Source organism: Melanostigma gelatinosum, assembly GCF_949748355.1.
Source record: "Melanostigma gelatinosum genome assembly, chromosome: 15".
Lineage (NCBI taxonomy): Eukaryota > Metazoa > Chordata > Actinopteri > Perciformes > Zoarcidae > Melanostigma > Melanostigma gelatinosum.
Window position 1 is genome coordinate 20431624 of NC_136648.1, and position 16520 is coordinate 20448143.

The window sequence follows — 16520 nt, forward strand, 5'->3', positions numbered from 1 at the left end:
CCATGATGAGAAGTGCTCAATAAGACGAGTCAGTGGACTTTGAATCTGCCGTGCACTTGTAGTGAAAGCTCCAGCCACCTTCCTGACCTCCGGGTCACCGTGGGACAGTGTGGGTGGTACCCGGATCACTGGCCAGTCTGTTTCCGGTTGCATCAGAAAATTTGGACCCCTCAGCCAGTGTCCTTCTTGAAGGAACTCTCTCCAGGAAGTAGGCGACTCGAAGTCACTTGAAACTCCTGCAGCATGTCGGACAAATATTTGGATAATCCTCAGTAGCCTACATTAAAAAAAAGGGATGAATCGATACCAACTGCTTACACAGAGAGATGGAAGGAGTGGCTTAAAGATATTAACCTGATTTCCAGTCTAAGAATCAAGAGATGCTTTAAGCCACCAGATTTTGAAGTTACTAGAGCACAGATGCACCACTTCTGCGATGCAAGTGAAAGAGGTTACGGGACAGTCAGCTATTTGAAGCTGACCAGTAACAACGGACTACCTCACATGGTGTTTGTGATCGGGAAGGCAAGAGTTGCACCTTTAAAGGTGGTGACAATCCCAAGACTGGAGCTTGCCAGTGCAGTCCTCGCTGCTAGGATGGACAGGATGTTAAGGATGAGAGCTCACCACGCAACTCCTGGCCCATGGGCAGAATCACGGAAATCTTCCCTGACAAAAAAGGACATGTACGTCGAGTCAAGATCAGGACACAAAATGGCACCTTGGAAAGGCCCATCACAAAGCTGTGCCTTCTACAGAACATGACCTGATGAGACAAGTCCCTTTGCCCTTTTTTGTATTTGACACCTGAAGAGACTTTAGTTGAACCTTTTCTCTCTTTTTTCTTATCCTTTTCTCAAGAGCTTTTTTCTTCGTTGAACCTTTTGCCGAAATCTTATGAACTTGTTTTGCGAAATGGACTCGCGGAAACTAAAGGGATTACATTTTTTGGCTTATTTTTGGAATTCCATGGACACGTGATAGTCTTGAATATTGTCACAAAGGACTCTTAAGAATAGGCTTCCTATGTATAAATGTATGAATTGCCCTTTACCGGTCAATTAGGGGCCGGAGTGTAGAAGCCAATACTCTGATTTGTGTTTTACCTGTATATTCTATACTTTTGGGGAAATTATGGTCATGCTACTGATTGTACATCAAACCATGCTGGTTATGATTTACTGTTGAACCTGTTGGGACGTTACTGCCAACATGATTGTGACACAATGATGACGTCAGGGGGCGTTAACTCTTTATGTAGACCTCACCTGAGGACATGCAGGTGTGTTCGTTCGACTAGAGAGCGGAAGGGCTAACTATTTTTCAACCGCATTAAGCATTAAGAAACCGCATTAGGAGACAAAGCGGGCTTTTCTGTTTAAGATTATTTCCATGTATGCTTCTGATGCTGTTCTCGAATAAAATAAAGTTTCGAAGTGACATTACGAGAGAATGCGCGTTAATCGACCGACCGCTCCTACAACAAGTTAGCAGAGAGCTCCTCTAAATATCTTTTTACCTTACAATGTATACATCGATGGAATCACTTTATTAATCCATGTGCTCAATGTAGCGATCCATTCACAAGGATTGGAATATTGTTTTGACCATAACCCCAGGGGGCTACATACAGATGAAACTGCTGTAAAAAAAAAAAACACACATTTTTCTGGAGCTCACGAAATGATTGACAATTGATCACAAATCCATATGAAATATATTTTAAAAACGTGCATTAAAAACCACCCAGTGAACATCTTTTATTTGAACGAATGGGAGACGGTATTCATTTTTCTCCAACTTTATTTACCCGGGGAAGTTTCTGATGTTAAATCTTCATTTGTGAAGAGAAAGTCAACAGAGGACAGCAACACCCTGCTCCACATTCCTTTTGTTCAACACTGGGAAGCCAATGCATACTGGCACAGCTTTAATCTCACCTGTTCCCTCATGCGGTCCTGGTGTCCCAAGATAATGGCAGCATGGTGAGGGTACTTCTGCCTCAGGTGGTCCAGGAACACCTCCTTCTTCCTCTCCACAGAGTGCTGCATCATCGGGCTATCCGGCTGGCCGTCCCTGCTGCCGGCACGAGTAGCAGTGACGTAGCTCCGAGGTAAGGTGCTGGGAGAGCGTGGAGCCGAACCACAGGCGAAGTCTGGGTGACAGAGAAGGCTGCTGTTTGTGTGCGGGTTCTTCTGCAGCGGATGCTCACTGCTGCTGTCCACATCAGTAGAGGAACAAGAAGAAGAGACTCTGGACGGGGAGTTTCCTGGATCTGGAGTGGGATGGAGAGAGAAAGGGTGATAGGATGCAAAAGAGTACAGAGAAAAAGGAATTGATGAAAGAAAAGAAAGTGTAGGACAGGACAAGAAAAGACAGGACAGAAAAAAACATGACAGGATGAAATGTATGACTACATATCAAAATGTGCACAGATGGCACTGTTACAGTGTGTCATCCTTTATCACTCTCATATGACAAAAACTCGATATGTTGAAATATTGAAGATATGTATACATTTTGTCGTGTCTTTTAAGCTCACTCAGTTTCACTGAAAGTCAAACTGTATGTTAACTCTGGAGAGATCTAATCATGTGACGTGTGACTGGGAAGATGTGTGAATGGGAAGATGACAATTGTGGAAACCTCTGTAAAACTTTCTCAATAAAATAGTTTTCCTTTAAAGTGAAATTTGGGACTTCATCTATTATGGTAATTGGAAATGCATTTATATAGCGCCGTTCTAGTCTTCTGACCACTCAAAGTGCTTTACACTACATGTCAACATTCAACCATTCACACACACCTTCATGCATTGATGGCAGAGGCTGACATACAAGGTGCCAACCTGCCCATCAGGATCTAATCTAAATGCTCATTCACACGCACTCGTACAGCGATCGCACAGCCTTCGGAGCAATTTGGGGTTCAGTATCTGCCCAAGGACACTTCAGCATACGGACTGAAGGAGCTGGGAAATCTTGGGATTAGTAGACAACGCGCTCTATCCCCTGAGCCACATCTTTCCAGGTCGCTAGGGCAGCATGCTTAGCAGGGTATTCGAGGTGTCCTTCACCCCAGCAATGTTTTCAGGCTGTTCCTGGGGGACCTAAAGGTGTTACCAGGCCAGACGAGAAATGCAATCCGTTAAGCGGTATCTGGGTCTACACCACAACCTCTTACCAGTTGGACGTGCCTGGAAAACTTTCAAAGGGATGCGTCCAAGAGGCTTCTGGATCAAATGCCCAAGACACCTCAGCTGGCCTCAGAGAAGGTTGGGGACATGTCATCTGTGTGGGCCATGTTCAACCCAACCAACTCATCCTCCACGGAGGAGGCAGAGTTTGAAGACACTTGGGGGAAGACCTATACCACCCAAACCCCAGTAGAGGTTACTGAAGTAGTAAAAAGGCTCCTCGACAGCGAGGTGCCTATGGCGAGATTCGCCCTGAGGCACTGAAAGCTCTGTACATCGTTGGGCTGTTTTGGCCGTTTCGTCTAAGGTGCGGGAAAGGAGTCTCCGACCGATTGTTGATCCAGGGGGTAGTGTGGATTCTGTCCTGGCCGTGGAACTGTGCACCAGCTCTTTACTGTTGCAGGGCTGCTATTGGATCAAGGGAGTTTGCCAAGTCTACATGTGTTTTGTGGACATGGAGAAGACTTACGACCATGACGAGTACTGTGGGGGGGGGGGGGGGGTACTGCGGGAAAATGGGGTACTGGGGTCCTTGTAGAACCAAAGTGAGAGCTGGGACCATATGCTTGGCACAAAGTCAAACACATTTCCACTGGATGCTGGCCTCCAGGGCAGTCCCTTGGTCATCAATTCTGTTCGGGACTTCAGCGTCCCTCGCAATCCGCCACTTTGGATCCAATTGTTTTACTCCAAATAATATTCTGGTTTTAGCCTGTTGTTTGTATGGATCAGTTGCTGTGTGGTGTCCATGTTGTTAATGTGTATCAGTGTGTGGATGAGTGCTGTAATAATGGAGGAACAATATGCAGCCCTGCAGATTATGAGAGTAACAGATTCAAGGAAGCTAAAAATAATTCATTCATAACAACATTCATTCAACTTCAGATAACACACACGCAGCTGGAGACGGATTGTCACTGAACTATTGTGTGAGCAGGGAAGTGGCAGAGTTGATGTAGGCTAAGCATCTGAAGCCTGAATAATGCTGTTCTCATGAGACGTCGATATTTGATCACACCCAGGGTGAGAAATGATACAGGACATAGATTGACAGAATTATCCGACAAGTTTCAAATTGAATTTGCCAGCACATGCATTCACCTGACAAAGTTAACAGCTGCTAGAAGTCACTTACTTCACTGTTACTACAGACTATTACTGACACTAACACGTGTTTCTGTTCCACAGGGTATTTTTGTATTAAATAGGTTATACAGCTCAATAGAGGAACTGTTGTTAATAATAATCTGGTGGTTTTTTGAGGTATCAGCACTAGTCCATTTTAACCCCACACACAGACAACCTTCATGCCACTGTCTCACAAACCAACAGAAATGGCCGATGGCACTGAAGAGCCTAAGATGGACAAACTAATGAGCTCAATCTAAATGCCACCGATCCAGCCCTGACTACAGGTCACTGCTGTGTCACTGGTGCTGTTTACAGAGCTAGATGGCATTTTACATGGTCAGACCTGCAGGCTCCAGCACACACACATTAGTAAGAAATGAATTCACAGCAGAGGTGACACATCAATGTTATCAATTCAAACTCAGACTGGATGCCAGCTGCTCTTATTTGGCGGTAAGCAAAGGAGAAGAATTGTCCTCTTGCTCTGTGGCCGTTCTATTTTGCACTATTAATATTGTTGGTTAATGAGCTTCCTCATCTCCTTTCAGCAACAGTTAAAGGAAGCTGGGTGCAGCTATGGACTAAAATACCACTAAAACTCGTCAGTCAGTTCAATGGAAAGAAATGTTTGCAAGAGGTTACACAATAACACTTCAGTGAGAAATATACCAGAGAAAATATAGATTGACATCCCTGTGCTTTTTAATTGTTTTGTACTTCTTATTTAATGATTCAGTATGAGAGAAGGAATGATTTGTACTATCTGATCTCCCTGCTGCCGTTCATGCCTGGGTAAACTGGGGTGAATGTGAATTCAAACGTTTTTTGAAATGATCACATGCTCTTTGAAAAGAATAGCTGCATATGAAGTGTAGAAATATGCTAACGGTATTTACAGGCATTAAACGTATAAGTATTATGTGTGTGCTCATTTGCAATAGTGTTGCGTGTGTCATAGAGCAAAGGTTTTGAATCTCCCGTACAAAGAAGACGCTCTGACACACAGGTGGTTTAGCTTAAACTCGTAAATAGATGTGAAGCGGGTTAGTCCGTGAGATATTATGTAGCAACCTGCAGGAACAGCACCTTCGCTGTCCCTGAGAACGACTGGACTCCCACACACAGTGGCCCCAACCCTGGCGTGTGTGTGTGTGAAGATAACTCGTCCCTGTGCAGGACAAGGTCACCTCCTCATGAGAATGAATAAAGAAACAGGGAAATGATAGAACGGGGCTCACAACACACTGAGAGGAGAGATGCGTGGACCGAGCCCTGACTTTGTGTCTGTTGCTAGGGATACTTCATCAATTCTTGTGTTTTGTGAAACCATAGATCTATGTTTTTATGCTTTGATGCTTGACTTATTCAATTGTTAATACTTATAGATCGTCTTCTGTTCATCGAATGTAATTCCAATCAAACGATCTGCGCGGGGTCGTCTGAAGGTGTCGTCTTTTGGAGTCAGATTATAAGGTGGGCTTTTTGCCCGAGGGTAAATCCCCAACACAAGCAACATAATCCATTTTTTTCCGATTACAGATTCAGTTACATGCTGCTGGGAATTGGTTTGTACGTTTCCAACAGAAAGTCTGTCTCATGCTATCCAGTTGTCGGATTCAGAGTTCTGGAGCTTTTTCAAAAGTGTCTTTTTTTAATTTTATAACAAATTTCCAGTAGAGCAAAGATAGATACACAGTATATGGGCTCCCCTCTCACACACATACATATATATCTTTCGGACATTTGGAGTTGTCCTGGGGGGCTTTGCTGTCTGTAATGAAGATGGTCACTCATGGATGGACAATGGCTTTTAAATATATCTGGAAGTTTTTTTTTTTTACTGTGTGTGGTAGTGACAAAACACCAATAAAAAGTTTAGCTGCCCGGCATCTTTATATATTCATGTATTTAAAGTGTAATTTAAATATGGTAAAGAATGTGGTTATCCCACTAGGAACTCAACAGAACATGTTACAGGATGACAGTTGACCAGTGGCGGGCCGTCAGGGCCTGCAAGGCCTTCTCTGCTGGCCTAAACAGGATCACAAAGTTAGAGCTATTTTATAATCGAACCATTTTTCTGAAATACACTACATGTATTATAATTTATAAAAATATTTTCCCCATTATCTTATTTTCTCATTGCACAGCTACTGTCTTCCTCAGTTGCTCTGCTTCCAGTGCAGCTTGTTTTAAGTAGAGCTTTTATCCAATCAGATCTCACCTCTGTGTCTCTAGGTACATGTTTGATTCCACCGGGAGCGTGCAGTCCGGTCAAAGCAAAATAGAAGAAGAAGAAGAAGAAGAAGAAGAAGAAGAAGAAGAAGAAGAGCAACGGCAGAACAAGCAGAAACCCGACCCGTGGACTCTCGCGCACCCCCTTCATTGAGCGGTACTGTTTGCCTCCCCTCTGTGCTTTTTCACTGCGGTTTAATGTCAGATCAGCAAGACTACATAGCTTCTACACATACATGAAATACATGACATATTCTATGGGAAGAAAGGACATATAATAAAAGTGTCTACAAATATTAGAGTGGTGACAAAGAATGAGAAAGCAAAAGGCACGCACTCAACCCAGTTTGTGAGGGATTGTACAATCTGAGATGAGGCCCAGCTCGTCGCTGCCTCACCTCGCGGGTCTCTCTGTTTGAACAGGACATGCGCAAATTCAGCGATTTTGTTCATACAAATGCTTGAAATGATTGGAATCATACAGAAATTACATTAATAGCACAGATCAGCACAGAGAAATATGAATATTTGTTTTATTTTATCATTATTTGTTTTTTACTTTTCATGATGGCAGGTGATGGCTCTGTCCAGTAGTCATACCCAACATGGACCTATTCCACCTGTTATTAGATCAGTATCCACAGCCATGTACACACCCTGGATGTCAGAGTAGGATTGTACGAGTATTTATCATCTAGTATTTATCATCTGCCCTTTCTATGAATGCCACGCACGCCTTCAGGAGCATCATCACAATAGTCTGTCGCTGTGGTCACGTCATAGATCCAGTAAGACCTACAACTACATTATCCATAGTACCACAAAGGATTACGGGGAATAGGTTGAATTTCATGTTTAACTTTTTGGGATGTTATATATTATTGTGTTCTGTAAAATGCACAGAAAACACGATGCATGTTGCACAGTGGTTCCTTTTCCAGTATCAGAGGGGAGTGTAAGGCTAAATATCTTGGAGGATATCCTCTCTCCTGTGCCATAACAAGCACTGGTGGAACAGTGTGTGTGTGTGTGTGTGTGTGTGTGTGTGTGTGTGTGTGTGTGTGTGTGTGTGTGTGTGTGTGTGTAAGAAGAAATAATGAGAAAAGACAATGACGTAGTCACACAAAAGGATGACGCAACCATGAATTGGTTTCCTGAAACTGCCTCTGAGGTTCCCCATCGTATGAATTCCCTTTTAAAATATCTGCAAAATTCAACCAGGCCAACATTTGATTCTGGTTGATAAAGCTGTAAATGTTGGATAGTCACAGGGATTTATGCAGGATAAACTTTTCACACTGTCATTTTATTCAAGCCTGCAAGCATAATTTTGGGTCCCGCATTAATATTTGCTCAGCATCACCCACTAACAATATTTCCTGCTCAAGTGAACAATGTTTAAGTTGCTGGGATTGTCCTCGGTGTTAAACAGGCCCACAGCCTCCTCTCATCAGTGGCACATGGCCCACAACATAAACTGGCAAGAGGATAAACGTAATCCGTGCAGTGCATTTAGTCCAACCTGACACAGTAACTGAGGCCAAAACCCTTTCTCCCAACAGGACTCTTTCTCTCACCAGGTTCTGTCCTTAATGAGGCTTAAGCTGCTCTGGATGTTAGTATATTGGTCACAGCAGGCAGCTGTTCTCAGTGAAGACGCTCTGATACAGCAGCTGTTTCCCAACACGTTTCTCTTTCTCTCAATTAATTTCATCTGTTTAATCTTTTATCAACAGGAAATAACAACACTTACACAACAGAGTCCCAAATAAATATGGTTGTTTTTCCAGTACATGTCTTAGATGATTAGCAGTGTTGTTTTTATAGCTTCCTTACTTCATCAAGCCTGACTGTCATGTCAGTCAACACCATCATAAGTAAACATTTGACTGTAAAAGGAACGAAGCAAAGCATACAGCGTGCCGGATCCTTTTTGATTCCAACACTGGGAAACGCCCATCCCTCATGGAAGGACTGTAAGCCTTTACATTTAGAAAAGCGCTGCCTGCTTGTCATGATATACTGGTTTTCATAGCTGGGTCATAGGCATACTGTGGAGAATACGATATATTATCATATAGTGTTGTGTTTTTACAACATAAATCTCCATAAAAAGGTCATCATCTCTAAGAAGTTCTTAGTTTGACAGACTCAAATTATTGTTCCCTCAATTTCCAGTTTTTCACATCACGTGACTCATACGAGTAAAACAGTTTTACAATTACACAAGTTTGATACAATACTTAAAGGTTACATACAGTATTTGTTCCTACTCCAGCACATTCAGCGAATCCAGTTCTGTCTGCTCACACTCTGATGCAACACGGGCTGCAATGCTAGAGCTCACACTGCTCCCAGCACTGCTTGAAAAGTTCAAATAGGGAGTCTCTCTGTGTGTGTGTGTGTGTGTGTGTGTATGTGTGTGTGTGTGTGTGTGTGTGTGTGTGTTCCTGAGGAAGCATGAAGGGCTGGTCTCATTTTTTCCAGACCATGTTTCCCCTCTAAGTTAGGAAGGTAGTAATGGGGGCTACATCTTCATAACAACACACTGGCAGGATGCAGCAATTCCCACATGCAGACAATGGATTTGCAGTGGTCGAACCCCCGGGGTGAGATGGAGGGTGTAATAAGGGAGTTAGATACTAAATAGCATCATCTGCCAATGAGTGTAATTGTTTCGGTTCAACAATACTTCAGGCAGACTCCAGTCTGCAGTTTGAACTGTGCGACGCCAAACCGGACCCCTACCTCTGGCACCATTGCTGGGACCACACCCATCTTTGAACTTGGCCTTCAACTACACACCTGCTAATGCAGTGACAAAATCCATCCACAGACAGACAGACAGAGACATGAAGTACTCAAAACCTCAACAGGAAATACAGCTGAAGGTTGATGGGAATCATTAATCATGCTGGTATTTGGTCATAAACCAAAGTATTTGACAAATTCAAATGTTGACCTGCTGATAACGCCAGATTAAAAGTCAGATGAAAATTAAAAGTGTCGTCAAATCATCCTGAGGGGAACATGAATGCTTCACTGTCTCACGGTCTTCTGTTTATTTGTGTAACTCCAATTTGCTGATGCTCTATGTTGGTATTTATACTATATCTTATTGTACACTTGCAGCATACAACAAAACCAAGTACACCCCTCTGTGTGTGTGTCCAGATACTGGACGTAAAGATGCCTCCCAGTCTCAAGGAGCTTGACAGGAGAGAGATGATCCAGCATGCCACACTACAAACATCACTCTTCACACATCACAAGAGTTTTAAAGAGGAAAAAATAAGTAAGTGACCCGGCCGGAGTGTCCCCTGACATGAATCTGAATCGGACACTTTTTGGGGTATTTCAAAGCAGAAGGTGGAGCAACGCAACCCCTTCAGCAAAGAGTAGCTGACAGAACATCCGTCATTCTTCACAGATGATTATTTTCAGCACTTTCCACACCTCTGCCTCATTCCCACCTCCCCCCCGGCCGATGCATTTTCTATAGGACCTCTCCAGACTTGCCACTCCCTCTCCTCATCCACCTGCTCACCAGTTCCTCACTCACTGCCCCACAGTAAACCTGCTCTTTGCTCTTTGCTCTTTCAAGTTGAGTATTTAGTAGTAATAAAATGGCTGTTCATATTAACTACACGAAAGTTGTTTCAATGCGATTCAATTTAATTGTTAAAGTCCCTCACCTCATCTACAAAGCCCTAATTGGCCAGGCACCATCATATCTTAACCCTAGCCCTATTTTTAGGCCTCTGCTCGAAAATTGCATACCCATACTAAAGAGAGTGTATTTCTGCAACTACAACTCACACTACTTGCACCTGAAAACCAATCCCTCCGGTCCTTTTTGCACCATTTGATACACTCGGTGTAGACAGCTCATGTTGTCACATGTTGTACTTTGCTGCAAAGGTCAAATATTGAGATTGTGACTCTTTTTTGACACCAACACTTAAACTGCTCCAAATAACAGAAATGTAAATTGATTTCAAAGAGACATTCCAATTCTGTATCTCTTTTCTCATTTACTGTTTAGTGTGCGTGTGTGTCCACCTGGTCCCTGAACTCGTCATTGCCACGCCTGTCTAGTCCAAATGCTGTACTATTCACTCATGATCCCAATGACACCATGTCCTGTATAGTGCTTGGTGGCACATTTCTATTTCACAACTATTATTGTTGCATGTAAGCATGCCACAGTTAAATGTTTCCATGGAAATACAAATGTACATGCTCATGATACTGTTGTAAAACACTCTCACCAATGACTTAAATTCAGATGAGGAGACAATAAGAGAATAATCAAAGAAACACAGAGATGGTGAAGGAACAGAAAAAGGAGAGGATACGAATCTCTCTCTCTCTCTCTCGTTGACAAAGCAGATCTGATTGATCTAGTTCAGTGGAGGCCTGGAGGTAACTCTCTCTCAGCTCTTCACTGTGCTTGAAAGGCCAGCGATGATATTTGGCTCACAACGTGGACAGTTAGTCAGCTAGTTAGCCAGTTAGTTTGCAAGGCCACATCCAATTGGCCAGTGAGCCAGCTGTTGTCATATTTGCTCAATTGATACCCAAATGCTCTCTCAGGTTAGTCTTTCCAAGCACACATGGACATGGACTAGTGCAGTGACTCTCAACTAGTGGGTCGCGGACCCGTTGTCAGTCGGCCTTTGCCTGGAAAAAAAAAAAAATAATAATAATTCTGTATTCTGAAGGGGATCTTTTATATCGCGGAGTTATTCCCACTCCTTAACAGGATTTGGCGTTAATGCCTTGTAATGCTAATAGACACCCGCCATTTCACAGTACAGAAGAACACCCATAGTTTGTTTTCACAAGATAATTGAGTGAAATGCAAGTATGCCACCAACTACATGAGATATGGATTCTCTTACATTGAGGACAAAAGAGGGCAAAAACCTCAGTGTGTTTGGTGCAGCGAGGTTCTGGCACAAGAAAGCACGACGCCGTCAAAACTGAAGCGGCATTTGGAAACAAAACAGCCTTCTCTCAAAGATAAACCTGTTGAGTACTTTCGTGGTGAGAGAGGTGGTGGATCAATCAGCAGCGGATGAACTGAAAACTACACTTCTGTCAAATGACACTATAAGTAGACGAATTGGAGACATGTCGGATGACATCAAACAACAGACCACAGCTCGAATTAAGGCACGAGGTAATTTTGCATTACAAATGGACGAATCTCCAGACATAAACAAAGCAGTTTTATTCGTTAACGTGAAAGATGTGTGAGACGGGGACTGACATCTGCACAAGAGAGCTCCCTACTGCTACGACTGCAGAGGACATTTTCAGCTCAGGTTCAAACCGCACCATCTTTTCATTAAATACATTTGAGAAGTTGAAAATGTGGGTCGCGGCTCGTCATTAAGGGGTGATGGTGGGCCCCGCAGCCAGACCAGTTGAGAACCACTGGACTAGTGGAGCCTGGGATCGAATGGCTGTGGTAGAGTCGTCCTTCAACCCTACCACTGAGCCATCGCCCTAAACATTCCTTAGTTGTCTTTTTGAACAGTCGTGGGACGTTATATTTGCTCTGTGTGAAACTTCAGCACTTAAGGGTTATGTGTTTATAGCTGTGCATCATACAGGGTTAGGGCAGAAACGTGGTCCAAGCAAGTACTCAAACACAGATTCACAGCAACCACGGCTATGACCAATTTGATAAAAGCTTGAGCTGAACATGTCTGTAGGCATTGGCATATTTATGACACTTCGTTACCTCTTCATTCAGAAACACATCCCATCCTATATGTTTTCTTTTATTCTTCCTTCTGGGCAGTAAGTACAGCAGCACAGATGTTTGTTTTCTACTCTGGTCATAGAAACACTGATTAGCTCTATATCGATACGTAAGGAACACATGTGTCTCATATGTGTGTCTTTGTGAGCTTCTCTTGACAGATTGATGATTAATCCTTGTTGTGCCCTTATTCCAAAGACAATTATAGAACAATGAAGACAAGATTAAATGAACAATTGTCTTTGCTTCTGCATTTGTGTATATAATTATATGCATAGTTTTCATTGGGTTTAAAAGCAACAGAGCAAAAACACATGGCCACAACGGACACAAGCGGCGGTCAGATCTCCACATCTGCTAATCATATGCAGGGCTGATGCTTTTGTTTTCAGAAGATCGCAGTGAATGGATGAGATTTGCTACCAGCAGAAAAAGCCCACTGTCCTGGAAAAAAACGTTGGCTCTGCTTTTACATCTGTCCAAGAAGAGTTTGGATCATATCTGGCATGTTGGCTTGTTTTTATGAAAATGTGTCCTCCGTGCTCATAACGGCCTGGGCCATTATTAAAGAAACAGAGCGCTATGGGACGAAAATGAACTTGAAGGAAGAAAGTAGGCCAATGTCACTATTGCAAAAGGTTAAAGCGATGTTGCTTTGCACTTAATGATGCTCTCCTCCATGTGATGACATCCTAAATGTTCAAACTGTATTTCAATTTAACTGAGAGCATTCATACTTTGTGGCATGTTGAAAATGTGTCTCATTAGTTGGAGCTCAACGGCAGAAATTTGTTGTACTTTTTTTCCCCTGCAGTGGCTGTTTAGGTACTAGGGGTGTAATGCAGAGCTACTTTCTACTGTCTGTACTACACTATACTGTTTGTACTGTACTATAGTGTATGTGCTATACTATACTGTCTGTACTATACTATGCTGTTTGTACTGTACTATACTGTATGTGCTATACTATACTGTCTGTACTATACTATGCTGTTTGTACTGTACTATACTGTATGTGCTATACTATACTGTCTGTACTATACTATGCTGTTTGTACTGTACTATACTGTATGTGCTGTACTATACTGTATGTGCTATACTATACTGTCTGTACTACACTATACTGTTTGTACTGTACTATGCTGTTTGTACTGTACTATACTGTATGTGCTATACTATACTGTCTGTACTACACTATACTGTTTGTACTGTACTATGCTGTTTGTACTGTACTATACTGTATGTGCTATACTATACTGTCTGTACTACACTATACTGTTTGTACTGTACTATGCTGTTTGTACTGTACTATACTGTATGTGCTGTACTATACTGTGTGTACTACACTATACTGTTTGTACTGTACTATACTGTATGTGCTGTACTATACTGTCTGTACTATACTATGCTGTTTGTACTGTACTATACTGTATGTGCTGTACTATACTGTCTGTACTACACTATACTGTTTGTACTGTACTATACTGTATGTGCTATACTATACTGTCTGTACTATACTATGCTGTTTGTACTGTACTATACTGTATGTGCTATACTATACTGTCTGTACTATACTATGCTGTTTGTACTGTACTATACTGTATGTGCTGTACTATACTGTATGTGCTATACTATACTGTCTGTACTACACTATACTGTTTGTACTGTACTATGCTGTTTGTACTGTACTATACTGTATGTGCTGTACTATACTGTGTGTACTACACTATACTGTTTGTACTGTACTATACTGTATGTGCTGTACTATACTGTCTGTACTACACTATACTGTTTGTACTGTACTATACTGTATGTGCTGTACTATACTGTCTGTACTACACTATACTGTTTGTACTGTACTATGCTGTTTGTACTGTACTATACTGTATGTGCTGTACTATACTGTGTGTACTACACTATACTGTTTGTACTGTACTATACTGTATGTGCTGTACTATACTGTCTGTACTACACTATACTGTTTGTACTGTACTATACTGTATGTGCTGTACTATACTGTCTGTACTACACTATACTGTTTGTACTGTACTATGCTGTTTGTACTGTACTATACTGTATGTGCTGTACTATACTGTGTGTACTACACTATACTGTTTGTACTGTACTATACTGTATGTGCTGTACTATACTGTCTGTACTACACTATACTGTTTGTACTGTACTATACTGTATGTGCTGTACTATACTGTCTGTACTACACTATACTGTTTGTACTGTACTATGCTGTTTGTACTGTACTATACTGTATGTGCTGTACTATACTGTCTGTACTACACTATACTGTCTGTACTATACTATGCTGTTTGTACTGTACTATACTGTATGTGCTGTACTATACTGTCTGTACTATACTATGATGTTTGTACTGTACTATACTGTATGTGCTGTACTATACTGTCTGTACTACACTATACTGTTTGTACTGTACTATACTGTATGTGCTATACTATACTGTCTGTACTATACTATGCTGTTTGTACTGTACTATACTGTATGTGCTATACTATACTGTCTGTACTACACTATGCTGTTTGTACTGTACTATACTGTCTGTACTACACTAAACTGTTTGTACTGTACTATACTGTATGTGCTGTACTATACTGTCTGTACTACACTATACTGTTTGTACTGTACTATACTGTATGTTCTGTACTATACTGTCTGTACTACACTATACTGTTTGTACTGTAATATGATGTTTGTACTGTACTATACTGTATGTGCTATACTATACTGTCTGTACTACACTATACTGTTTGTACTGTACTATACTGTATGTGCTGTACTATACTGTCTGTACTACACTATACTGTTTGTACTGTACTATACTGTATGTGCTGTACTATACTGTCTGTACTACACTATACTGTTTGTGCTGTACTATACTGTATGTGCTGTACTATACTGTCTGTACTACACTAAACTGTTTGTACTGTACTATACTGTATGTGCTGTACTATACTGTCTGTACTACACTATACTGTTTGTACTGTACTATACTGTATGTGCTGTACTATACTGTCTGTACTACACTATACTGTTTGTACTGTACTATACTGTATGTGCTGTACTATACTGTCTGTACTACACTATGCTGTTTGTACTGTACTATACTGTCTGTGCTATACTATACTGTCTGTACTATACTATGCTGTTTGTACTGTACTATACTGTATGTGCTATACTATACTGTCTGTACTACACTATACTGTTTGTACTGTACTATACTGTATGTGCTGTACTATACTGTCTGTACTACACTATGCTGTTTGTACTGTACTATACTGTCTGTACTACACTAAACTGTTTGTACTGTACTATACTGTATGTGCTGTACTATACTGTCTGTACTACACTATACTGTTTGTACTGTACTATACTGTATGTTCTGTACTATACTGTCTGTACTACACTATACTGTTTGTACTGTAATATGATGTTTGTACTGTACTATACTGTATGTGCTATACTATACTGTCTGTACTACACTATGCTGTTTGTACTGTACTATACTGTCTGTACTACACTAAACTGTTTGTACTGTACTATACTGTATGTGCTGTACTATACTGTCTGTACTACACTATACTGTTTGTACTGTACTATACTGTATGTTCTGTACTATACTGTCTGTACTACACTATACTGTTTGTACTGTAATATGATGTTTGTACTGTACTATACTGTATGTGCTATACTATACTGTCTGTACTACACTATACTGTTTGTACTGTACTATACTGTATGTGCTGTACTATACTGTCTGTACTACACTATACTGTTTGTACTGTACTATACTGTATGTGCTGTACTATACTGTCTGTACTACACTATACTGTTTGTGCTGTACTATACTGTATGTGCTGTACTATACTGTCTGTACTACACTAAACTGTTTGTACTGTACTATACTGTATGTGCTGTACTATACTGTCTGTACTACACTATACTGTTTGTACTGTACTATACTGTATGTGCTGTACTATACTGTCTGTACTACACTATACTGTTTGTACTGTACTATACTGTTTGTACTGTACTATACTGTATGTGCTATACTATACTGTCTGTACTATACTATGCTGTTTGTACTGTACTATACTGTATGTGCTGTACTATACTGTCTGTACTACACTATACTGTTTGTACTGTACTATACTG

General features: G+C 41.3%; 1 protein-coding gene across 1 annotated transcript in view; it reads right to left on the minus strand.

The window, feature by feature from the left end:
- Positions 1 to 16520, minus strand: part of LOC306789145 (sickle tail protein homolog) — a gene marked incomplete at its 5' end in the record, with an annotated part of 97221 nt that overhangs the window by 72746 nt on the left and 7955 nt on the right. The window contains one exon of the mRNA XM_079284952.1: positions 1941 to 2155. Coding sequence (XP_079141078.1) covers positions 1941 to 2155 — 215 coding nt within the window. The remainder of the gene's footprint in view (positions 1 to 1940; positions 2156 to 16520) is intronic.